General features: G+C 40.5%; 1 protein-coding gene across 1 annotated transcript in view; it reads right to left on the bottom strand.

The window, feature by feature from the left end:
* Positions 1 to 27,868, bottom strand: part of MEGF10 (multiple EGF like domains 10) — a 110,823-nt gene that overhangs the window by 36,797 nt on the left and 46,158 nt on the right. Inside the window, exons 5-9 of the mRNA XM_077291435.1 lie at positions 22,143 to 22,389; positions 20,429 to 20,549; positions 17,330 to 17,466; positions 16,855 to 17,067; positions 4,575 to 4,749 (exon numbers count right to left, since the gene is read on the bottom strand). Of these exons, the coding sequence (XP_077147550.1) occupies positions 4,575 to 4,749; positions 16,855 to 17,067; positions 17,330 to 17,466; positions 20,429 to 20,549; positions 22,143 to 22,389 (893 nt within the window). The remainder of the gene's footprint in view (positions 1 to 4,574; positions 4,750 to 16,854; positions 17,068 to 17,329; positions 17,467 to 20,428; positions 20,550 to 22,142; positions 22,390 to 27,868) is intronic.

Below are 27,868 nucleotides of genomic sequence, written 5' to 3'. Positions count from 1 at the left end.
GAAGGACTGAAACACAGAAGGAGCATTAGAGAGTCCAAAAGGCATCACCAAGTACTCAAAATGGCCTTCAGGCGTATTAAATGCTGTTTTCCATTCATCTCCCTGCTTAATGCGCACAAGGTTATACGCACCACGGAGATCTATCTTGGTGAACCAACTGGCACCCTTAATCCGAGCAAACAAATCAGACAATAGTGGTAAAGGATACTGAAATTTGACTGTGATTTTATTCAGAAGACGATAATCTATAAAAGGTCTCAAAGAACCGTCCTTCTTGGCCACAAAAAAAAATTCTGCACCAAGAGGGGAAGAGGATGGGCGAATATGTCCCTTCTCCAAAGACTCCTTTATATAACTCCGCATCGCGGCATGCTCTGGTATAGACAGATTAAAAAGTCGTCCCTTAGGGAATTTACTACCAGGAATTAAATTTATAGCACAGTCACAATCCCTATGAGGGGGCAGGGCACTGGACCTGGGCTCATCAAATACATCCTGGTAGTCAGACAAAAACTCAGGGACCTCAGAAGGAGTGGAAGAAGCAATAGACACCAACGGAGCATCGCCATGAATTCCCTAACAACCCCAACTTGACACAGACATAGCTTTCCAATCTAAAACTGGATTATGAGCCTGCAGCCATGGCAGACCCAAAACGACAACATCATGCAAATTATGCAGAACAAGAAAGCGAATCACCTCCTGATGTACGGGAGTCATGCACATGGTCATTTGCGTCCAATACTGAGACTTATTCTCAGCCAATGGCGTAGCATCAATTCCCCTCAGAGGAATAGAAAATTCCAAAGGCTCCAGGACAAAACCACAGCGCCTGGCAAACGACAAATCCATCAGATTCAGGGCAGCACCCGAATCCACAAAAGCCATAACCGGGTAGGACGACAAAGAACAAATCAAAGTAACAGACAAAATAAATTTAGGCTGCATAGTACCAATGGTGACAGGTTTAGCAATTTTTTTTAAGCATTTAGAGCATGCTGAGATAACATGAGTAGAATCACCACAGTAAAAGCACAACCCATTTTGACGTCTATGACTTTGTCGCTCAATTCTGGTCAGAGTTCGGTCACATTGCATAGACTCAGGTCTCTGTTCAGAAAATACCGCCAAAGGATGAGCAGATTTGCGCTCCCGCAAACGCCGATCAACCTGAATGGCTAAAGCCATAGAATCACTCAGACTTGTAGGGGTGGGAAACCCCACCATAACATTCTTAACGGCCTCAGAAAGACCTTCTCTGAAATTTGCAGCCAGGGCACACTCATTCCATTGAGTAAGCACCGACCATTTCCGAAATTTTTGACAATACACCTCTGCTTCATCCTGACCTTGAGAGATAGCCAGCAACGCTTTTTCTGCCTGATTCTCAAGATTAGGCTCCTCATAAAGCAGTCCAAGAGCCAGAAAAAATGCATCTACATTAAGCAATGCAGGATCTCCTGGCGCCAGAGAGAAAGCCCAGTTTTGAGGGTCGCCACGCAACAAGGAGATAACAATTTTAACTTGCTGAGCGGAATCACCAGAGGAACGAGGTCTCAGAGATAGAAATAACTTACAATTATTCTTAAAATTTAGAAACCTAGATCTATCTCCAGAAAACAACTCAGGAATGGGTATCTTTGGTTCTGACATAGGGCTATGAATAACAAAATCCTGAATACTTTGCACCCGTGCAGCAAGATGATCCACACTAGAAGCCAGAGTCTGAACATTCATGTCTGCAGCTGAGCTCAAAACCACCCAGAGTTCAAGGGGATGAAAGAAGCTAAACAGACTGCAGCAAAGGAAAAGCGGGAGGAAAAAAAAAAATGTACTCAGGTCTTCTTTTTATCCCACTTCTGCGATGCATTAAACACTTTTTGGCCTGCTCTACTGTTATGATCCTTAGTGGTTGAGGATCACAAAATACTCCAGCTAAGTAACAAAACATAGGACAAGCTCTAGGGAGGTGGTAAACTGGACTGACCGCAAATCTGAACCTATCCAACACACTAGAGGTAGCCGGTGAACGTGACTAAAATCCTAGACGTCTCGAGCCAGCCTGAGGAACTAACTACCCCTAGAGAGAAAGAAAGACCTCACTTGCCTCCAGAGAAATAATCCCCAAAGATATAGAAGCCCCCAACAAATAATAACGGTGAGGTAAGAGGAAGGCACATACACAGGGGTGAAAGCAGATTCAGCAAATGAGGCCCACTAATACTAGATAGCAGAAAATAGAAAAGGGGTCTGTGCGGTCAGTAAAAAACCCTTACAAAATATCCACACTGAGATTTCAAGAACCCCCGCACCAACTAACGGTGTGGGGGGAGAAACTCAGTCCCCTAGAGCAACCAGCAAGCGAGGAAATCACATTTTAGCAGGCTGGACAAGAAACATGATGAATGCTGATAATCAAAAAATAAACAAACAAAAACTTAGCTTGTCTTGGAGAGACTGGGAGCAAGGTAGTCACAAGGAATCTGAAGAGCACTGAATACATTGAGAGCAGGCAAGGAACTGAGTATCCAGGTGAGCTAAATAGGAAACCAACCAAGGATAACGAACCAGCTGATGCTGCCAACCTGCAGAAAGACAACACTACACAGTACCGCTTGTGACCACTAGAGGGAGCCCAAAAATAGAGTTCACAACAGTTGGGACCATCAGTTGTGTTGTGCAGAAGTCTGGTGGATACACAGCTGATAGTCCTACTGAATAGACTGTTGGAATTTGTATTATGGCAAGAAAAAAGCAGCTAAGTAAGAAAAAACGAGTGGCCATCATTACTTTAAGATATGAAGGTCAGTCAGTCCGAAAAATTGGGCAAACTTTGAAAGTGTCCCCAAGTGCAGTGGCAAAAACCATCAAGCGCTACAAAGAAACTGGCTCACATGAGGACCGCCCCAGGAAAGGAAGACCAAGAGTCACCTCTGCTTCTGAGGATAAGTTTATCCGAGTCACTAGCCTCAGAAATCACAGGTTAACAGCAGCTCAGATTAGAGACTAGGTCAATGCCACACAGAGTTCTAGCAACAGACACATCTCTACAACAACTGTTAAGAGGAGACTTTGTGCAGCAGGCATTCATGGTAAAATAGCTGCTAGGAAACCACTGCTAAGGACAGGCAACAAGCAGAAGAGACTTGTTTGGGCTAAGGACGTTAGATCAGTGGAAATCTGTGCTTTGTTCTGATGAGTCCAAATTTGAGATCTTTGGTTCCAACCACCATGTCATTGTGCGACGCAGAAAAGGTGAACGGATGGACTCTACATGCCTGGTTCCCACCGTGAAGCATGGAGGAGGAGGTGTGATGGTGTGGGGGTGCTTTGCTGGTGACACTGTTGGGGATTTATTCAAAATTGAAGGCATACTGAACCAGCATGGCTACCACAGCATCTTGCAGCGGCATGCTATTCCATCCGGTTTGCGTTTAGTTGGACCATCATTTATTTTTCAACAGGACAATGACCCCAAACACACCTCCAGGCTGTGTAAGGGCTATTTGACCAAGAAGGAGAGTGATGGGGTGCTATGCCAGATAACCTGGCCTCCACAGTCATCAGACGTGAACCCAATCGAGATGGTTTGGAGTAAGCTGGACCGCAGAGTGAAGGCAAAAGGGCCAACAAGTGCTAAGCATCTCTGGGAACTCCTTCAAGATTGTTGGAAGACCATTCCTGGTGACTACCTCTTGAAGCTCATCAAAAGAATGCCAAAAGTGTGCAAAGCAGTCATCAAAGCAAAAGGTGGCTACTTTGAAGAACCTAGAATATAAGACATATTTTCAGTTGTTTCACACTTTTTTGTTAAGTATATAATTCCACATGTGTTAATTCATAGTTTTGATGCCTTCAGTGTGAATGTACAATTTTCATAGTCATGAAAATACAGAAAAATCCTTAAATGAGAAGGTGTGTCCAAACTTTTGGTCTGTTCTATATATCACGATGGAAGACATATATATATATATATATATATATATATATATATATATATATATATATATATATATATATACTGTATATCTATCTATCTCAAGATGAGGGGGCACCACCGTCCAAATTTTGGACAGTTGCCCACCAGACTCTAGTTGCGCCACCATTTTGTAATTGTTGTTTGAGCAACAAATGTACAGACGTCGATAAGAATCCTGGACTCAGGGGGCTTACTGTACCAGCAAAATGAATCAGATTTGTGAAATCTCACACACGCTGCTTATTTTTTCCTTGCAGATTTGTAGCAGCTTCACATTTACATCATATGAATTCTTTTTTTGCAGCAGCATTTTTCACCCATTCAACTGAATGGGAAAAAAACGCATCAAAAACTTTATTACTTTACGCAACCTTTTTCCTGCCAACACTCCGGTATTTGCTCCAATTACTGAATGTGTGCACATTAGAAGATATGGTGCGCGTATAAGTCTGTGAAGACCTTCTATAGTGGAGGTGAAATGTGCCATATTCGTGTACAGCCAACATCCTATAGACATTAACATCTCTAAGAATTTAGGCTTCTCTCTTTTACACATACGAGAACAGGAAATAGAGCAGCTTAGCTTCTGATTTACCGTAAAACCTGGAGCACAGATGCATTTCCCAGTCACGCTATCACAGTCTGCCCCATTTTGGCAGCTGCAGATCTGCTGACAGGATTCGCCATAGAAGCCGGGAGAACAAGTCTCATTGCAGTACAGTCCAGACCAGCCAGGCTTACAGGAACATTCTCCAGACATAGGATGGCAGCTGAGGGGACAGGATGAAAGAGACAAGTCAGCAAATGATCCTGAGCCTGAATATGACACCAAAAGCAAAATTATTACAGTTTTCCCCATCTTTGTTTTAAGGACAAAAGTGCTAAACTATTAATTTCTGATGAACAGTCATTTTTACCTTTACTTTATACCTTGTTATTACAGGCATAATTGTTTTACAATTAAAAAAATCTACCGTATATCAAATACAATTTGAAGGATTACAATGTTATTTTCTTTTCTTGCAAATTCAATTTTTAGATTTTGCCTTGTTCAATAATTTTACTATAGTATAATATAAAAATATTTTCAACAGATGTGACTATTTATTTCCCGAAATGTCATTTTGTCTTATTGGGTTTGTCCAGTCATAACATATTAATCACATATTTACAGGATAGCTCGGGATTATCAGATTGGCGAAGGTCCGACACCCAGACTTACCACTGATCAGCTGTTATGTGCTTCAGTGGTGTGACAGATATAAACACATGGACAGAAGCTACAAAGCCCAGCTCCATTCAATATGTTATGAACAGTCAACCACTTTAGCTTTAGTCCCACTGTAACCTCATGGCCTGGTCATTCACTAACTCATTAGAATAGTGAAAGCAAGGCCATTTGGGAATTTTGTCAAACTTTGCCTTTTCAACGTAAAACTGTCCATACAATTTAGATAGCTGTTGGCTGACAACTTGTTCATCCAGACCAACTTGCCCTTGACCAATAAGTTCCCAAAACAGAAAGGAGAAAGCTTTTACTTAAAACTCCATCTCCTGTTAGAACAAGAGAATGTATTTTTGTTTAACATGTCCTAACCTTCTTCCCCTCCCATCATCTGCTAATGTGGACATCGTCATACACATGGGATGGTCATCAGTTCATTTAAACTCCATGGTCATCTTTGCAAGAGTGCAAGTACAGAAGTAGGGTCTAAGGGGGAATGATTCTCCTTGTGAGTGCCAACCAGGTGTAAGGAGACTTATAGGCCATGTAATGTTCCTCTGGGAATTTAAATATGCAAATATCCTCTTCAGAGAGCAAGAGGACTAGAATGCTAGTGCCACCTATTAGGGTAACAAGCCTAAAAATCAATGAAGAAGTAATAATGATGAGTTTAAGGAAATAATAATAATGCATGGCTGTCCTTCCAAAATGTCTAGGAGAGATTCAAAACAAGATTAGAGCTATAAGAGCACCGATAAGAAGAATTGTTTCTTTTATATAGCTATAGTGATTACTATAAGAAGGCGCTATAGTTCTCATTATATGCTCACTGTGTCAGTTGTAATGAGTTCACTTCAAAGTGCTCCCTTCATTGTTAACATATGACTTACCGTATATCATACACTCCATGACTTACTGTATATCATACACTCCATGATTTATCATATATCATACATTCCATGACTTACTGTATATCATACATTCCATGACTTACCGTATATCATATACTCCATGACTTACCGTATATCATACATTCCATGACTTACCGTATATCATACACTCCATGACTTACCATATATCATACAGTCCATGACTTACCGTATATCAAACTCCATGACTTACCATATGTCACACACTCCATGGCTTACTGTATATCACGCATTCTATTACTTATTGTATATCATACATTCCATGACTTACCATATATCATACACTCCATGACTTACCGCATATCATACATTCCATGACTTCCTGAATATCATACATTCAATGACTTGCTGAATATCATACACTTCATGACTTACCGTATATCATACATTCCATGACTTACTGTATATCATACACTCCATGATTTACAGTATATCATACACTCCATGACTTACCGTATATCATACACTCCATGACTTACCGTATACCATACATTCCATGACTTACCGTATATCATAAACTCCATGACTTACCATATGTCATACACTCCATGGCTTACTGTATATCATACATTCTATTACTTATTGTATATCATACATTCCATGACTTACCATATATCATACACTCCATGGCTTACCGTATATCATACATTCCATTACTTATCATATACGATACATTCCATGACTTACCGTATATCATACACTCCATGACTTACTGAATATCATACACTCCATGACTTACCATATGTCATACATTCCATTCCTTATCATATATGATACATTCCATGAGTTACCGTATGTCATACATTCCATGACTTACCGTACAGTATATCATACATTCCATGACTTACCGTATGTCATACACTCCATGGCTTACTGTATATCATACATTCCATTACTTATCGTATATCATACATTCCATGACTTACCATATATCATACATTCCATGACTTACCATATATCATACACTCCATGACTTACAGCATATCATACACTCCATGACTTACCGCATATCATACACTCCATGACTTCCTGAATATCATACATTCAATGACTTACTGTATATCATACATTCCATGACTTACCGTATATCATACATTCCATGACTTACTGTATATCATACACTCCATGACTTACCGTATATCATACATTCCATGACTTACCGTATATTATACATTCCATGACTTACCGTATATCATACACTCCACGACTTACCGTATATCATACATGCTATGACTTACCGTATATCATACATTCCATGACTTACCGTATATCATACATTCCATGACTTACCGTATATCATACATTCCATGACTTACCGCATATCATACATTCCATGACTTACCGTATATCACACATTCCATGACTTAACGTATATCATACATTCCATGACTTACCGTATATCATACACTCCACGACTTACCGTATATCATACATTCCATGACTTACCGCATATCATACATTCCATGACTTACCGTATATCACACATTCCATGACTTACCGTATATCATACATTCCATGACTTACTGTATATCATACATTCCATGACTTACCGTATATCATACATTCCATGACTTACCGTATATCATACATTCCATGACTTACCGTATATCATACATTCCATGACTTACTGCATATCATGCACTTCATGACTAATGTGAGAAAGTCATCAATACCTCTCATTCTCCCCACACTATAGTGCTACCCTGCACACAATTTACAGTAATATGCATGAGCACTGTTAGTCGATTTCAAGGACATCGAACCATAATCATCCAACAAATGCCATACCATGTGAATAATTATGCCACAAGCTACATTTTTTGTTGCATTTGCAGTCAGAACAGTATGGAGACATTAGTTTCTGTGATTGTTTTATAATGAGAATTAATTTGTTGCTTTTTGTGCGCTGATTATTTTATCTTCTGTTCCGCACGTGGCAAGGAAACAAATGACTGCATTGACCTTTGCTGTTACAGACTCCGACCGTACATCTATTACCTGGCGAGGAGACCATCTGTCTCCACCTGGAACAGCGGTCCCATTGAGCCCACAGTTAAAGCAGCTGCTGCCACATTGCAAACTGACATGGTCAGCTGTGTAATAAGACGCGTGTTAACACCAGCAGTACAATAGGACACTTGTGCCTCTCTCTGGTGCAGTCCTCCCGCTCACTACAAGGGCAGGTCTAAGAAGTAAATCAAATGTGTTGTCAATGCACAGATTGTTTTATGAGGCTCTTCAGACTGTCAGCCTCCGCTGGGCGTCTGTGGATTAACATGCTGAATGGGAGGTAAAGCAATGAAAACTGAACTACTTGAATTATTACTGTGGGAGAAGGTAGTTAAAGGGATCTGCCATCAGGCTTTTGACAGTAAATCTGAGAGCAGCATAATGTAGAGACAAACACCCTGATTCCAGCTATGTGTCACTAACTGGGCTGTTTGCTGAAATTTTCATAAAAATCACTGATTTATCAGCAGGAGATTATCACTAGTAAACCTGCTGCCATGTAGTCCTCCATCATCATGAGCTCCGTGTAACCCTGCCCCACCATTGATTGGCAGCTTTCTGCCTATGCACAGTGTACACAGAAATCTGCCAGTGATGTAGGCGGGTTAGAGCTCAGCATTCAGAGAACTCGTAAATCTGCAGCAGATATTATATCAAAAGTGCAGCAGGCAGTCCGCTAAGTTATACATCTCTGGAATCAGGGTCTCTGCCCCTACATCATATTGCTCTCACATAGGATAGTAAAAATCTGTTGACAGATTCTCTGTAATAAAACCCAAAGTATGCCCTTTTCCTAATAAGAAATATCCTTATTTTGGCATACAGTGGGGAAAATAAGTATTTGATACACTGACAATTTTGGAAGTTCTCCCAAATATAAAGACTGGAGTGGGCCGAAATCTCCGCTGCAGTGTGTGCAAACCTGGTCAAGAACTAAGGAAACGTCTGACCTCTGTAATTACAAACAAAGGTTTCTGTACCAAATATTAAGTTCTATTTTTCTCTTGTATCAAATACTTATTTCATACAATAAAATGCAAATTATCTATGTAAAAATCATATGTGATTTTCTGTTTTTTACTTTTAGATTCTCTCTCTCACAGTTGCAATGTTCCTATGATAAAAATCACAGACCTTTCCATTCTCTGAAGGTGGGAAAACTTGCAAATTCGGCAGTGTATCAAACTGTAAATACAAATGCCCTGATCTATTGGTATTAATAGCCAGTTTTACAAAATCCTTAATGAGGAAGATCTTGCCCAATACAGACATGAGCAAACTGAATGTTTGCAATGTGCAGCTATGTGATTTCTGCAGAACTTGCAGGAGCAGCAGAAGTTCCTGTGACTAAATCTGCTTTTATAATGTGATTGCTCTGTAAAAATAAGGAAACGCTTACACTTTGTTGCACAATTTTGCTTTCTGTGTGTTTTATTAAGGTCACTATATAAATTAGACTTATGTTAAAGGGAATCTGTCCCCCCTAAAATCGTATATGAGATAAGGCCACCGGCACCAGAGGCTTATCTACAGCATTCTGTAATGATGTAGATAAGCCCCCGATGTAACCTGAAAGGTAAGAAAAACAGGTTATATTATACTCACCCAGGGGTGGTCCCAGTTCTGTTCTGGTCCGATGGGCATCGCGGTCCGGTCCGGCGCCTCCCATCTTCATACGATGACGTCCTCTTCTTCTCTTATTGCGGCAGCTCCTGCGCAGGCATACTTTATCTACCCTGTTGAGGGCAGAGCCAAGTACTGTTGTGCGGGGGCGGGGAGAAAGGTCAGAGAGGCCCGGTGGCCTTATATCATATACGATTTTTGGGGTGACAGACTCCCTTTAACTGAACCTGCTTATAGCGAGGGCCTCTCAGATCTCTTCCGACAGATGATATTGGGGTACATGAGGATTTGGCATGTGCAATTTCAGATAGCATCTCTCTCATAGGCAACACAAGAGCACTGGGACCTGCCAAACACATCCCAGCACTCCTGTGTATGGAGTAGTCAAGACAGTAGACAGTCATCGTTTGGCCAACAGCTGTCTATTGTGTATGGGGGGCTTTACTTTATCCTAATCTCTAACAAAAGACAATCTATTATTCTTACAAGTGCCGGTAGATGAATGGGTATTGCAATTATAGGATTTTCTGACATGTCAAATCACATATGTACTGTATAAATCAATGCCCAAATCAGTCCCTCTCTTTAAATAAAATGAACAATTTTTCATATTGTCAGCAATGCTGAAGACCGTGAATATCTGGAATGTAAATGAGGGTGTTGGCTGTTCTACAGTGCCACATAAAACCATAAAACATATTGATTTCAATTTGTCTGAATAAAACATTTTTAGGTCCCACTATCCAGCCATCTTACGCGTGAGGAGGCCTTCTGAACTCTGATAGATGATGTTTTGGGACTTGATGGGCACACGGATATAAAAACTTTAAATACAGAGCGACAAACAAATGTTGTGCTGTCCAGCCATCGTCTACTCAGTTTATAACTATTACAAGGACTTATTATTTTCTTTCTGGTCATAGACGGGGAGATTCTCCTAGGATTCTCCTTGTTACCACTTTCCTTCCACCCATCATCTTCTACCTCATCTTCACCCCTTCATCTTCTACCTCATCTTCATCCCTTCATCTTCTACCTCATCTTCATCCCTTCATCTTCTACCTCATCTTCATCTCCCTAGACATCTGAGCTTCATCATTTGTCAAGATACTGTGAATAAACTACCTACGTGGATGATCTTCGTTCCTGGATCATCCACGGGCAGTTGGTCAGGCTAAGGAGGAGGGGATAGCGAGTAACCTATCTACCATTGCTTGGACAGAGATCCGTGCTCACATCCCTCATTTACATCTCGCCTACATACATCAGTGGCACAATAAGTGTAATAATACATCTTGAACATTTATTCTTATGTGGAGAAACAGTCCTATCTAATGCGTGGGCACTTTTAGCCCATAGATTTTATTACACCTCATTATATAAAGGCAGGATTAGGCTTTGCTCTATCAATGTGTAAAAATCCATACGGATGTTTTAATAATTCTGGTATGAGACCCACAGGATATTTTGATTTTGTTGATTACAGTTGTGAAAAAAAATCAGTAAACTGATACTGTGAATAGCAACTGGCAAAACCATTTTAATTATGGTATTTCCAGGGTTGGCTTCATACTTGTTATATATAATCATAGAGGGGAAGTCTGTGGCTACATGTGTAGGTGTTGGTTTTTAAAGGGCAAATTCACACATGTTAATCCTAAAGAAGGAATGTGGCATTACTATTTGACCTAGGAATAGCAAGAGGTATTTTTGCCATTCTATTCCTCCAATACAAAGCTGATATACTTTATGTTCATATAAAACAGAATATAAAAATACTTAGGGTGTAGAAAACAAACATAAAGCAATGGGCACATGGCAGGGGACACACTGAGCCTTTGTACTGTACTTTGTGGATAGGACTTGTGAAGTAACTAAATACAATTGGGAGTAAAAACTTTTTGACCAAATTCACAAAAGTCTTTGTCATCTTGAAATACATTGAGCCAGGTTATCCTAACAGAATTAGGAGCTGTGCTTGTTTTTATGATTAGTATGGCTTAGTATGAGTAATGACCATGCATCCCTTTCAGATAGTTTCTGAGCCAGGTTTGCTTGGGGGTATGTGTCTGGAATGAGTAGTTATAATCATGCATAGCCAAGATGAGCAAGCAAAGCATTAAGTATCGTCTCAACGCTGATTAATCACAGCACCTAAAGTCAATAGATGAATGGGCAGTGTTGATTCTGCCATTTTCTTCTACTACAGACTAGTAAAATCAGAGAAATGAAGAATACACTGTATATTAAATAAACAAATGTGAATCCAGATAATTAAAGGAAGAGAAACAATTCGCCTTTATGGCAATCCTTCCCAGAATGATACACTCCTAATTACACAAACTGCTTTACTAGACAGCTCTTTTATTGTTACAGTGGTCTTAACTTGCAAACTATGGCTTTATATAGGATAATTTAACACCTTCCCGCATTAGAACGTGAATGTATATCCTGAACAGGGGTCTGCATGTGTGCTGATTGACACCTGGCTCTCTTCTGCCTAATTACGGAAAACTGGCTGTCAATCAACATGACACCAGTAGTCCCGCCCTGTCAACAGGAAGAAAAACTGCTGCTCTGTTGACAGGGAGCAGCTAAATCTCTGGCAGGAGCAGTCAATGACCGGCGCCAGATACAACAGACAGCTGCCTCTGTCAGCAACTACAGTTTTGCTCAAATGTTTACATACCCCAGCAGAATGTATGCTTTCTTGGCCTTTTTTCAGAGAATATGAGTGATAACACCAACAATTTTTCTCCACTCATGGTTAGTGGTTGGGTGAATCCATTTATTGTCAAACTACTGTGTTTTGTCTTTTTAAATCATAATGACAACCCAAAGCATCCAAATGACCCTGATCAAAAGTTCACATACCTGTTTCTTAATACCGTGTATTGCCCCCTCTAACATCAATGACAGCTTGTAGTCTTTTGTGCTAGTTGTGGATGAGGTTCTTTATTTTCTCAAATGGTAAAGTTGCCCACTCTTCTTGGCAAAAAGCCTCCAGTTCCTGTAAATTAATGGGCTGTCTAGCATGAACTGTGAGCTTGAAATCTCCCAAGAGTGGCTCAATGATATTGAATTACACCCCAGAGTACTGAAGGAGATAGCAGAAGAAATTTTTGAACCACTTTCCATAATCTTTGAAAATTCTTGGAGAACAGGAGAAGTCCCAGAAGACTGGAGAAGAGCAAATGTTGTTCCTATCTTCAAAAAGGGGAAGAAGGTGGACCCAGGGAACTATAGGCCGGTGAGTCTGACTTCCGTACCAGGAAAGATCTTTGAACAAATTATTAAACAACATGGATCAGGGAAATGCTGTAGATATAGTATATCTTGACTTCAGCAAAGCATTTGACAAAGTATCTCACACCAACCTTATTGAAAAAATGTCTAAGTATGGAATGGACAAGGCAACTGTTAGGTGGATTCATAACTGGCTTAGTGATCGGACCCAAAGAGTGGCTGCACATCCAGTTGGAAGAATGTCTCAAGTGGGGTACCACAGAGTTCCATCCTGGGCCCTGTATTGTTCAACATCTTTATCAATGATTAAGATGAAGGAATTGAGGGTACACTGATTAAATTTGCTGATGACACAAAGCTAGGAGGGATAGCTAATACTAGAAAAGAGAGAGAGAGGATTCAAAAAGATATAAATAAACTGGAGCAGTGGGCAGCATCTAACAAAATGTTTTTTAACAAGGAAAATTGCAAAGTACTACATCTGGGCAATAAAAATGAAAAAAGCATATACAGAATGGGAGGAATATGGCTAAGCAACAGCACATGTGAAAAAGACTTGGATATACTAATAGATCATAAACTGAACATGAGTCAACAGTGTGATGCAGCAGCAAAAAAAGCAAATGCAATTCTGGGATGTATTAACAGAAGCATACAGTCTAGATCACGTGAAGTCATTATTGCCCTCTACTCCTCTATGGTCAGAACTCATCTGGAATACTGTGTCCAGTTTTGGGCACCACATTTAAAAAAGGCATCAACAAACTGGAGCAAGTTCAGAGAAGAGCGACCAGAATGGTGACCGGTCTGCAAACTATGTCCTGTGAGGAACGGTTACAGGATTTGGGAATGTTTAGCTTCCAAAAAAGAAGACTGAGAGGAGACTTATTAGCTGTCTACTAATATCTCAAGGGCTGTCACATTGTAGAAGGATCATCTTTATTCTCATTTGTACAAGAAAGACTAGAAGCAATAGGATGAAATTGAATGGGAGGAGACACAGATTAGATATTAGAAAAATCTTTTTGACAGGGTGATCAATTAGTGGAACAGGCTGCCATGTGAGGTGGTGAGTTATCCTTCCATGGAAGTTTTTAAACAGAGACTGGACAGACATCTGTCTGGGATGATTTAGTGAATCCTGCTTTGAGCAGGGGGAAGTGTTGTGAATTCCGTTCTTGGGCTCCATCCTGTGGTTACGAATGGTATTTTTGGGAGTTCTGCTCTTGGGCTCCCTCTGGTGGTTTCGAGTGGAACTTAGCAGCTGCTTTCACTAATCGGTTCCCTGGCCTTGTTATTTAACTGGGCTTTTGGCTGTAGTTGATGCCAGCTGTCAATGTTTTTCCTGTGGATTCAGTTCTTTCCTGGAAGTTCTCTGTTGGCCAGTCCATTTCAGCTTAAGATAAGTTCGGCTAGTTTTTGGGTGTTTCCCTGCTTATGACCTTCTGTTCAGTTTAAGTTATGTCTCTTTTGTCCAGCTTGTCATTATGAAATATTCCGGCTAGTTGGAAGCTCTGGGGTCGCAGATTTGCCCCTCCACACCGTGAGTCGGTGTGGAGGTTATTTTTGTAAATTCTGCGTGGACATTTAGTTTTTATACTGACCGCACAGTAGCCTTTTCTATCTCTGTCTATTTAGATAGTATTGGCCTCCTTTGCTAAAATCTAGTTTCATTTCTGAGTTTGTCATTTCCCTCTCCACTCACCGTCAATATTTGTGGGGGGCTATCTTCCTTTGGGGGTTTCTCTGAGGCGAGATAGTTTTCCGTTTCCATCTTCAGGGGTAGCTAGTTCTTAGGCTGTGAAGAGGCATCTAGGCAGAGATAGGAATGCTCCACGGCTATTTCTAGTGTTGGTGTTAGGAGTAGGGATTGCGGTCAGTAAAGCTACCACCTCCTCAGAGCTTGTACATTATTTGTTTTACCCACCAGGTCATTTCAGTGCTGCTTCGTAATCACTAGGTCATATCAGTGATTTCTGTCTGTGGAGCTGCCACCTCCTCTGAGCTTGTCCATGATTGGTTTTACCCACCAGGTCATCTCAGTACCGCTCCGTAACCACCAGGTCATAACAGGGAAGCACCAGATGACCCAGGAGGTCCCTTCCAACTCTACCATTCTATGATTCTATGAGGTCAGGAGACTGAGAGGGCTACTCTAGAATCTTCACTTTATTCTGCTGTAGCCAATGACAGGTCGACTTTGCCTTTGTGTTTTGGATCGTTGTCATGTTGGAACGTCCAAGTATGTCCCATGCGCAGCTTCCGGGCTGATGCAAATTTGCCTCCAGTATTTGCTGATAACGTGCTGCATTCATCTTTCCTTCAGCTTTGACCAAGTTCCTGTGTCTTTGTATCTCACACATCCCCAAAACCGCTAGTTTTCAGAGAGTGCAGTTTTTCAGCTGATGTTATTTGTGGGTTTTTCTTTGCATTCCGAAAAATTTTCCTGGCAGTTGTGGAAGACATTATTTGTTGGTCTACCTTACCGTGGTATTGATTTTACAGAGACCCTGATTTTCCATTTATTAATCACAGTTTGAACGCAGCTGACTGGCATTATCAATTCCTTGAATATCTTTTTGTATCCCTTTCCTGTTTTATACAGATCAACTACCTTTTCCCGTAGATCCATTGACAATTATTTTGCTTTCCCCATGACTCATCTTGAAAGATGCAAGAGTGTGTCTGGATCCCAGAAACTCGCTCAGTTTTTATGCACACACACTGATTACAAGCAAACAGGTCACAGGTGAGGATGTTACCTTTAGTAGCCATTCAAACCCATTTGTGTCAACTTCTGTGCATGTTATCAGGCCACAATCACCAAGGTATGTGAAATATTGATCAGGGTCATTTGGATGTTTTGGGTTGTCATTATGATTTAAAAAGAGAAAACACAGTAGTTTGATAATAAATGGCTTCACCCATTCACTAACCATGAGTTGAGAGATAGTTTTGGTGGTATCATTCATAATCTCTGAAAAAAGGCCAAGAAAGCAAAAATTCTACCAGGGTATGTAAATTTTTTAGAACAACTGTACATGCCATTTTTTTTTTAAAGCCCCAGATATCCCCTTTAATGTGTCTGTGGTAGTGGTGCCCTCTACATCAACATCGCTGCTCAGCCCACTGCAACCACATCAACTAAGACTGAAGACAGCAGCGCAGAACTACAGCTGGAGCAGGAATGAGTATAGCTGTCTGTGTTCGTTACTTTTATGCACAGGAATCCAACTAATCCAAAAATAATTAAAATGAACAACCCCTGTGACACAAAGTAGAGCACTGGATCCCAGTACCACACAATGACTGGATGCATTAGGCTACGTCCCCATGGTCAGTAATCAGCAGCACTTTGGACTCAGCACATGTCCTCTGCGTCCAAAGCACTGGCGGCTTTTGAGCGCAGGTGATTCCACATGTGTTCATTGGACCATGCAGAATCACTGTGTCCTAATACATTGGACGGGTGAAATTTATCTTGCAGAGACTTGCGTCTCCACAAGATAAATAGACATGCTGCGGTCTGGAGAGACGAGCCGCATGTCCGTCTCCACAGGGAATCCGAGGGTGTCTGTGCACACATAGTGGACATGGGATTTCTTGAAATCCCTTCCACTATGCTGTAACATCTGGATGCTGTGGGTTCGACACTGCAGATTTACGCAGCGTCCAACCCGCAGTGTTTACTGACCATGGGAACATGCCCTCAGTTGCTGAGCTGGTACACATGCATGTCTTTGTGCACTCCTACTTATACAATAGCCACAGAATATGGCTACAGAAAACTAGAAATCAAGCTTTTATTTTTTTAGAATCTTTGAAAACAAATTCCAGGTTACCTGTGTGTATTCTTTCCATGGCATGGGCACTGTTTATCACACTTCATCCCATAGACGCCCTCTGAGCACAGAGTCTTTTCACAGTTTTTCCCGGTGTAACCTGGTTCACAAAGGCAGGCACCACTGATGTGGTAACATTTTCCACCATTAAGACATCGGCACGTCTCCGCGCAGTTCATTCCATACAACCCTACAGGGCATTCTTCCTGGCATCTAAACACATATAAAAACAGAATATGGCTAAAGGTATGATTCATTAGGATGGGCAATATGCAGAAATTCACCTCAACAGCTTACATGAAAACAACAGATGGGAGGATGGTTTATAAAACAAATTCTTAAACCAATGCAATTCACTCAACAGAACAGAATAAAAGAAAATATCAACTTGTACCTTAATTCTCAGTTCTACAAAACTAAAAGGCAAGACTATAATTAGATCCTAAATCTACACATCATTCCAGCTCTTCCTCACCGTTCTCCGTTGTATCCAGGGCTGCAGTGACATTGACCTGTGGCAGAGTCACACGTACCGCCATTGTGACACTGGCACTCCTGAGTGCAGTTTCTGCCATAGCGACCCTCAGGGCAAGGCTGGCCACAGACTGTGCCCTAAATTAAAACAGAAGGTTATCACGCAGCGTCCAAAAATGATGAACGCACTGTGATAGCAGATAATTACAATAAGCACCTGACCCCATCAATTGTAGGCAATTACCCTGAGGCACAAGAATATAAACTCTTACAGATCATACCATGAAAGGTCAGGTATTACAACACAATATTATCTGACATAAAGCAATGTATGAAATATATTTAATATCTATGGATCAAAGTTCTAGAGTATTTAGGTGTAAATAGGGTAGATATCATTTCAAAATACTCAGAACTGAATATTATTTCATCTTTATGCCCTGGCTGGTATGTGCATACAGAAGGTCAGCCCAGGGCCACAGAATATGTAATAACTGTCTGACAGCTGGGGCACCCCCATACTGGGACTTTTGCTGACCACTAGAATGGGGGTCCTGAGCTAACCGTGTTTTCTTGCTGAAGTTGGAATTGAATGCAGAGATATGGATGCCCATGCGTTATTAGATGTCTATGGGACTGTGAGGGGTTGACACGCTTAGCTTCATGTAGACATAGAAACACTTTCGTAGTGAAACACCTGATGGTTTATTGAAGTCTGCATAGATCAAGGAAGGGTTTTGAAAACAAAAGCAGAGCCTTCCTGGCTCATCGGGCAAACAAAACAAAAAAAGTTCAAAGGTCCTTTCTCTGCAGGTTTCAACCTGCAGACACCACACACTGTCCTCAGCTCCTCCTTGGAGTTATGTGGGAGTACCTCCTCTCCCAAGACACACACACTGACTCTCACAGCCAGGTATTTAATCACCATGTGATGGTCACATGACCATGACAGATTCTGCATGTGGAGATACGGTGGACCTCCGCCGACCCCCTCTATGAAGGTCCATTAAAACCAGCCCATAACATAGGTTCCTATTAACCCTCTCAGCACTTAGCATGCTGGAGGCAAAACATTCTGGATTTACATCACTGACCGCAGTATGTGCAGTGACACGTATCACCCTTCACATACTGTGCCAGTGACTCTGTCACAGGGACTGACAGAGATTGTCAGTTGTGTGAATGAGCAATATAATATTTTAATAGCTTTGACTTTATCAGTGCAGTAATGCCTAATTTTTTTTAGATATTTTAACAAAGTTTTTTTATGCGTTTTTTTACGTATCTTCTTTAGTCCCGTTGGCTGACATGAACATGTGATCACTTGATCGCTGGTACAATAAACTGCAATACTACGTATATTGCAGTCTATTGCCATATCAGCTTCCTCCTATTAAATGGTTGATAGATGTACCAACATAGCAGACTTGGGGCTCTTCATTAAGCCTCTGGCTACTATGGCAAATTATTCATAGTCCATGATCACATGGCACGGTGCTATGAGATGTCAGAGACTACTGTATATCTGCTTAGATGCCATGGTCATCCAGTGACTTTCAAAGTGCTCAACTCCTGCACCGGCGCCATATACTGATTTCAACATCGTAACATGGCAGGCATGGGGGCCTTATTTATGCTCCTGCAGCCGTGACATCCAATCTGTACCCTATGGTCATGCCTCCAGTGAGCTGTGAAGTGACAGAGACCCGCTCTGTTCTGCCTAACCACTTAGAGGTCACAGTCCATTTTGTCTATTTCATCTAAGGAGATAAACTGCCAACTAGCTCCGACACTGCTGCTAAGAGCGGGATTGCCTCCCCAGTCTCACGGCTTTCTGCTTGTCCAGGGGCAGTGCGCTTCTCATTGATTGATAGTTCAGACCAGTGGGATAGTCTTTCAAGACTTCTCCCATGCTTCCCCCATACTCTGGAACTCTCTACCCCAACACATCAGACTCTCGCCTACCATAGAAACCTTCAAAAAGAACCTGAAGACCCACCTCTTCCGACAAGCCTACAACCTGCAGTGATCCTGAACCTACTGAACCACCGCACAACCAGCTCTACCCTCTCCTAGTGTATCCTCACCCATCCCCTGCAGACTGTGAGCCCTCACGGGCAGGGTCCTCCCTCCTTATATACCTGTGTGCCTTGTTTTTTGCTCATGTTTAATGTATTTGTCTATATTTGCCCCGTATTCACATGTAAAGCGCCATGGAATAAATGGCACTACAAAAATGTATTATAATAATAATAATAGTCTTTCCACTGTCCTAAAATTTCCTTCCTCTAATGCTACACGCACAGAGATCTTTTCCTCTACAAGGTTGGAAGCGTGTAGGTGCACTGAAGTTGGCCTGATCCAGTGATCCTGACAGCTTTGAAGCAGCGCTGACAAGCTGGACAGAAAAGAGCTTGTAAGCCCTGCACTCCTGACCTAGGCACCACTGATAAACTGCGGTAACTGGTAACTTAGACAACGAGCAGTAATCAAGTCAGTGGTTTTTACAAGCACGTTGCAATTTTTAACCATTAAAGAGTATGGTAATAACCCTGAGAGTCAAGATTTGCAAGGTATTGCCTCACATCACTGATTCCTACCAGTGAAACATTCAAATGACTCCATAGCTGATGCAGAGACTTTTCTATAGTGGTGTAAACACATAGATACAATATTCAAACCTACGGTATGTAATAAGTCCAGTATTACTATTTGTCCAGTGTTACTAATAAGCTGTTTTGTGCTGCATTAAATTACTCTATATCTGCTAATATAAGTAACAAGTCCTGTTAATATAATTTTGTACATAATAGTGCTGGAGTGGATCGTTCTCCAGCAAATAAATCAATTACCTTAGACTAAGCTTTTAAATGTAATTATCTGACCTGCATCATATTATAATGGACTCACACTCCTTCAGGCGAGATTAAGAAGGCATTCTGGTGCATTGTGCCACTTAATTAATTACTATTTTCCCTAAAGGTCATTCAGCGAGATAGAAATGGCGTATTGACTGAATTAGTTAATTATTTTTCATTGATTACATTGCATAGTTAAAGCTGTTTGAATCTAAATAAAGTAATGAGTTCATGTGACGTACCATCCACCCCGCGGGGCAATTGCATTCTCCAGTGACATGGTGGCAAACTCCACCGTTCTGACATGGACATCTTTCTTCACACTGAGGACCATGTTTACCGGGAGGGCAAAGATCTTCACAGCTAAAGGGCAGACAAATGATATACTGGTTAATAGCTGGATAATAAAACTATATTACAGTGTATATACATACAGTATAGATAGATAGATATATATTAAAATGGCATTGATTAGCTCTTACTGTAACCCTATAGACTGCAATGGAGATGTTTAAGTTGCGGCCTGTCCTTCCTACATATCATGTTTTAGGAGGTCTGAAGAAAAAAAAATCCTATTGATAGCACTGAATCGATCATAAACTACCGATACAGTAATGTCCCAAAGAATTTTCTGGCTACATTTTTTACAAATAGTATGAAAATCCATGGAAAAACAAAAGATTAAAAAGATGACACCATTGGATACATTAAATTTCTTAAAGATAAATTGAAATTATTGAAGCTCAGTACTTTACAATACAAATCGAAGGGAAGGCTCGATAGATGCCTGGAAGAGACCGATTGTCTGTAAATGAGCTAGTGGTTTCTATCTTGTTAAAAGGAGTTAATGGCAATAAAAAGTTGCCATAAAAACACTGGAAAACTCTAAACAAAAAAATTAAAAATGTTGAAAAATCACACAGAAAATGGGAAAAAAAATTCTACACTAGCTTTTCCTGAAGTGTCTTCATGTTAAAACACTCAGTGGGTTTTCCTGCCTGAAAAAGATGTTGTGCACACACACCCCAAGGTGCCCAACATTTCCCCCGTACAGATGTACACAAGGTTCGGCTGTTCTAAAGGATGACAGTATTATGGGCTAGACCCAACAGACCTTCATTCAAACAAAATGGTCCTCCATTCCCTCCAAAATTGGTGGATTTGGTCAACTTTTATGTATTCGACTTTTATGTATTTGGGGGCTTGTAAGATTTAGCCCATGATACTGCAATCCGTTGGAAAAGCCTGTGACACTGAAAGGGAAATGCTGTTTACCTGCAGATAAATAAGGTAAAGCCCCCCTCTATAGTGAACAGTGACCATCATAGCCCCTTACACTGCCCCAATGAAGAGAGCGGCTGCCAGGAGAATAAAATGTAATTTTTGCCCTGTAGCTGTTGCTCCAGTAAAGGTACCGTCACACTCAGCAACTTTGCAACGAGAACGACAACGATCCGTGATGTTGCAGCGTCCTGGATAGCGATCTCGTTGTGTTTGACACGCAGCAGCGATCTGGATCCCGCTGTGATATCGCTGGTCGGAGCTAGAAGTCCAGAACTTTATTTCGTCGTCAGGTCGGCGTGTATCGTCATGTTTGACATCAAAAGCAACGATGTCAGCAATGTTTTACATGGAGCTAACAACCAGCGAGAACGATCAGTGAGTCGCCGTTACGTCACTGGATCGCTCCTGCATCGTTCTGGAGCTGCTGTGTTTGACGTCTCTACAGCGACCAAAACAGCGACGCTCCAGCGATCGGCTCGTTGTCTATATCGCTGCGTCGCTGAGTGTGACGGTACCTTAAGACTGCTACACAGCTGTGTACTTAGGAGATTAACCATATATCTGCAGATAAATAGTGCTTCTTAAGGTGCCCCCTTAAACAAAAGCATTTACCAACTCAGGTTGTGACAGTGTATTGACATAAAACAATATACATCTTTATAAGGTACTTACAAGGCTCCAGTATAACCGGGGGCACATTTGCACTCTCCAGTGGTATGATCACAAGTTGCTCCATTCTGACACTGGCATTTTTGCTGGCAATCATTTCCATATGTCCCTTGGTCACATCGTTCCTCACAACGCCAGCCCTTAAAACCAGCAGCGCAGTGACATGCTCCAGTAATGGGATTACAAAGAGCTCCATTTTTGCACTGGCATCGGTTGCTACAATGTGGCCCCCAATGATCAACATCGCAAGCTGCCAACAAAATGAGGGTAACATTCTAATTAACATCTAGCCAAGGAATCAACAATCACAACTGTTCATGAATAAGGCAACAGGCTTTTAATATTAGTTGAACTGGATCCAAATACTGAGTAATAATATATTAAACATAGCAACCATGTTTGAGTTAAAGCATAAATCCCACAGTGGTAAGAAGTGAATGCAAGTTGTTAATGACCTATTAGATGAAGAATGAAAAATATTGAAATGTCAGATGTCTTACATCTTTCAACAGCGTAAATGAGAAGATGGCACAAAGCATTGGATCAGGAGAGTCGAAGTCGGTTCTTCTGAGGCCAACATTGCACACACCACCCAACCAAGGAAAATATGACTTTCATGTCTTGGAATGCCAACTTAAACTTAAGCTCTTAATTGTTCCAGGATATGGTGGTGAAAGCATGAGTTGTACAAGAAATGCTATAAACTGGTAAATTTCTTTAGGATAAAATCTGGTGCTGTTATACAGTAATGGACAAGTTGTAACCTAAAGCGTATTGGTGACTTAAACAGTTATATTGTTGTCAACAGTTTTGCTGTTAACATGAACAAGTTGTACTGGGCTACATGAACACACTTACGTCGTGTTCACGAGTTGAGTATTTGGTCAGTATTTTACATCAGTATTTGTAAGCCAAAACCAGGAGTGGGTGATAAATACAGAAGTGGTGACGTGTTTCCATTATACTTTTCCTCTGATTGTTCCACTCCTGGTTTTGGCTGATGTAAAATACTGACCAAACACTGAACATGTGCACGTGGCCTAATATCAAGGCATTCATTTATACTTGATTATTCTCTGATGGACACCACTGAATGTAATGGTGCCCAATCAGGGACAGTTATTTTACATCAATAGCATTGCATACCATGCTATTTTTGCCATAAAAATTGACAGAAGCCCAAACGAAAACCCCACTGATGGCTCAAAATTGCAGTATAAATAATAGACGACATTGCACAGTTCATTGCCAAGGTACAGAAATTTTGCAATGTGATTATCTACTCATTAGAAAGCGGTTAATAGACCACAAACATAGGCTTATGTCTACAAAAACTCCAACCAAATCAAGACAGTAATTCATACAAAATCCTTATTAAGCAAAAGCTGGAAATCTACTTATTATATTTTCTAAAAGTTGGGTTTGTGAGAAATGAGCTTTCTTTTTGTCACTGGACTTTACACATCCTGGACAATTCTTATCCTGGAGTCTTAATATGGATTAATCCCAGGAACAGACTTAAGACGCCGGAAATGTTTATGCTCGGCCCAGTGTGAGGACTGTTGGGCAGGATAGCAAACTCAGCTGTTCCAAACAAAATACCCAAACTACAAGTAGGCAGAGATGACTCAGTTCGAGTTGAGCTCTTTGCTAAGTACCATTATGGGTGTGGTATTTATTGGCATGCACAGTTCTCAGATTTCCTAATCATTTTATTACAACTGGGTTTTGTAAATGTATTTCTGGATAGAACAGAAGATAAATTAATTACGTGAGAATGGTAACTCATCACCTAATCCATTGGACAAAAAAGATATAATTATTTAATGTTTTTCAGACCAACGGGTTTAGTGAATTAAGGAACCAGAATCTTGATTTCCAAAAAGCAGACATACGAACTAGGATACAGACTCTTGAATTACATGGGCATTAATATTATCCCAAGAAGAACAATGGATGTATGAGATATCCTAACATTTCTATCAGCAATACTGCAGAAAAAAACAGTTGCAAAGCAGATCATCCTGTAACGTAAAAAATAAATGGAGCTGGTTCAAGAGTTTAGTCTGGGAATGGAGAGAGTCTTAAAACTAACTTAAATGAATGTACATAGTTTTAAATGAGGTTTCATCACTTCTCACCCTGGGGGACCGAGACTTCCCATCTATGGACTTGCATTTATATAAGGGCAGTATGTAGTGCCATATTTCTTCTGTAGTAGCTGCTGTAGGTAAAACGAGCAACTAACTTCCTCTGATAAGATCAAGACCCGATTCATCAAAGTGTTGATGCCAAATGTATGGTGTAAAACATTTTCAAAAGTTATACGTTTTATGCACAATGTAAGGTTGCGCAAACATATTGTGACTTTTTGTATTTTCATGCCAGTTATGGCCAGTCTGGACAAAATTTTCAGAGTTGGGGTGAGACAGAGGTGCAATGGGGAGTGGCGATGCCAGCTCATGTAGTTCTTGAAGAAGCTGTGACATTCCTTATGCCACAAATCTTACTCTAGTTCCTGTGTGCACCTCTCAATGACTCAGGCTCCTCTAACTCCAACATGCCTTCTCTTGAAGACTGACGTGAACAATGCTGGCCTTGATGAATCAGGACCCAAGTGTTTGTACGTGATCTCAGTCAGTGGTGCCCCTCAGGTTAAAGAGGTTGTTCAACTGGTTTATGATGTATAAGCCTCTTTAAACACATGCATAGAAACAAAAAGGCCATTTCTCATCATTCCCAGAAGGTATCTTTTTCAAGACTTTCTAAATCTGTTACATTAAAAAATATACAGTTCTCGAAAATGTCACAGTCTGGCACAAATTTAAAGGAGTTGTCTACATCATACATTGTTGACTAAGAGGTGCTTTTGCCATTTTGCCATTGTTGCTTTTGCCTTTACTTTGTCTTGGTGTTATCATCTGCTACATCTGTTTTATTATCATCATTATAGCTAACACTAATCAGAAAAATGATTTGCTCTACAGAAATGTGTTAAAGACTAATGCATACAACTTAATTATCACAGATATGTTGAATGAATGCCATCTATAATGGCTGGTGGGTAACCTAAGAAGCACAGCTGCTTATCTGAAATAAAGATGTATTTGGGTTACAAGTCGTCATACGGAATTTAAGCTGACTTGGGACCACAAGGTCTGCTCTGTAACTTCAAGGTCAAGCTTATGGCCAATTGTCTGTCTATGTTACCCTAATTTTGTAGCTAAAAGCTCCATTATGGTAAAGAAATGAATCCTTCTGGTGACACTGTATTCCCCAAAGGTACCTCTTGCTGCCTGACAACTACCCAGTACTGGCAAATCTTATTTCATATGCTCCTACTCCATTCATACAGACATGGAAAGTAGTCTACATTTATGAGTTCTTGAGGAATATAAAAGTAATTTGCACGTTTCCGTTTATTTGTCTTCCCATTTAGCCATTCTCTCCAAATTTCCAGCCATAGTTATCCAGGTTTCTCCCATCTATATCTGTCATTATGTATTTTATGCGCAGTAGAAAACTGTTACTGCCATGCTGTAGATTATATTTTCTGGTGTATGTTTTTTCCACATTGCAACCGTAATATTGTATTGTTTTTCCTCTTGTGATACACATGGTCATATTATAGTTGTGCCTACTGTATATAGCTTTACATACTGATATAGCTGATCCTGGGCATTTCACAGTAGCTCCACCAAAGAGATGTTCTTGAGTGAGGACAGTAACCACCATACAGAAACACCATCTTGGTTTGTGGATTAAGCCACCAAATTTGCCTTTTGGGTCAGGTATCGTCCACATAATATATCACCCATGGAAATCTAGGAAGCCTTACCGGACCTCCATTTGTATCTGGAGACATAGAGTTTTTTTTTCACGATGACTCCAATAGAAAGAAAAACGTTGGTTGGAAGGCTATATGAGATAACTGTTGATCCTACAGAGCCGAAGAGTCAGTATATTTTGGGGTGCAGTTGTCAGTATGAAAACAAGATTTCAGGATTTTTTTTAATTTAAGAAAATAACATTAAAAATATACAACTAGATTCAAACAATCTGTCACTAATTAAACTTTTTTGCTTAAAAGCAAAGATGCAATATGGAGGCAAACTCCAGGGCCTTAGAACCTCCATGTGTCCATTCTTAGGCTGTGTTCACATGCAGTGTTTTTGCTACATTTTTTCTGCATCCACAACCTGTTCTCGTGGCAGTAAAAGGGTATGTGCACGCTGCGGATTTTGCTGCGGATCCGCAGCGGATTTGACGCTGCCGATCCGCAGCAGTTTTCCCAAAGTTCACAGTACCATGTAAATCTATGGGAAAAAAAACGCTGTGCACATGCTGCGGAAAAATCTACGCGGAAACGCAGCGGATTATTTTCCGCAGCATGTCAATTCTTTGTGCGGATTCCGCAGCGGTTTTACACCTGCCCTAAATGCTGCATTAAAAAAGTTTTGCGGTGTTTTTTCTGCTTTCTTTGATGCATTTTTGCTGCATTTTTTGGTGCGGATTACGGTACATGTGTGATTTGTCTACAGTGCATGTTTGATAAAGTTAGTTTTATTCACCAAAAATGCAGCTTCTTTTCTGCTGAAAAAAAACGCAGTAAAAATGCTGCAGTGCTCAAATTCTGTCAGGCAAAAAAACAAACACGTGCAAGTTCTACAAAAAAATCTGCTGTAAAATCTGCATGTTTAACATATTAACAATGTGCACCACGTGTCAATTTAGCCGCAGAATTTTTCTCTTAAAGATTTGTTAATCTCTCATACACATTCCTGTTACTGTATCACACTGTGGATTTTCTGTCCACCTGTCAAGATGGAAAATCTTCAATATTTCCTCTATGTGTTAACATAACCTAATAGTTCTCAACTGTGTGGGACGCTGAGGTGTAATATCGATTGGAAAAAAACTTAGTCTGGTTCTAAGTTGCATTGAGTAACTTGGTGATTGTGGTAAGGTTAATTACTGTGGAGAAGGCAGAAATATCACTAAATTATTATGAATGATCTCAGCGGCAATGCAGGCTCTTGACCTAATACTGACCGTGTAGCAGAAAGCCATAATATCTAGAGCAAGAGTATGAAAATCGATCCAGGCTCTCGTGTCCTACATAAAAGCTGAGCTGCTTTGAAACTCAAGACAACAATATCAAAATGTGGATTTTATTTCCAACCCTTTGTTTCTCTGAGATTCATTTACTGCACGGTGGGTTTTCTACCCCTATGGCAACTGTGCCCTCATGCAGTGTCCTGCTTTCTAAAGAAGGATTTCTATTGAAGAATCTAGGCCATTTTGTCATTTTGTCGATGCTTTCTGAGCCATGAAGAGCACACACAAAAGAAATGTGCAGTTTTGTTTGCTTTCTTTGAAGATTTTCAGTCAGCTTTCTTTTGCGTACTCTTCAAATCCATTTCCTGAGGTAAAATTTTCTTACTCACTTGCGCATGTATTGTAATACATTGCTATTGTCCTAAGAAATTCAATTCTTGTTCTTTAAATTAAAGAGGGAAATATAGATTTAGCATCAGGATTGTGTTACTAACAAGGTCGAGTAGTTGTGAAAAGTATCTACTAGTGTAAACCTATGGGTATGGTATGAAAAGTAAAGGAAAATAAAATAAAATAAGCAAGCAAACGCATAAAAAATACAATTAAAGGTAAATAAAAAAGTTCAGATATCAACCTGACACCAGGTTGGCCTCCTAAATCCCACAGATCAT

This window comes from Ranitomeya variabilis, chromosome 1, assembly GCF_051348905.1.
Source record: "Ranitomeya variabilis isolate aRanVar5 chromosome 1, aRanVar5.hap1, whole genome shotgun sequence".
Classification (NCBI taxonomy): domain Eukaryota; kingdom Metazoa; phylum Chordata; class Amphibia; order Anura; family Dendrobatidae; genus Ranitomeya; species Ranitomeya variabilis.
The sequence above is the reverse complement of the archived record's forward strand: the minus strand, read 5'-3'. Positions and strand labels throughout refer to the sequence as shown.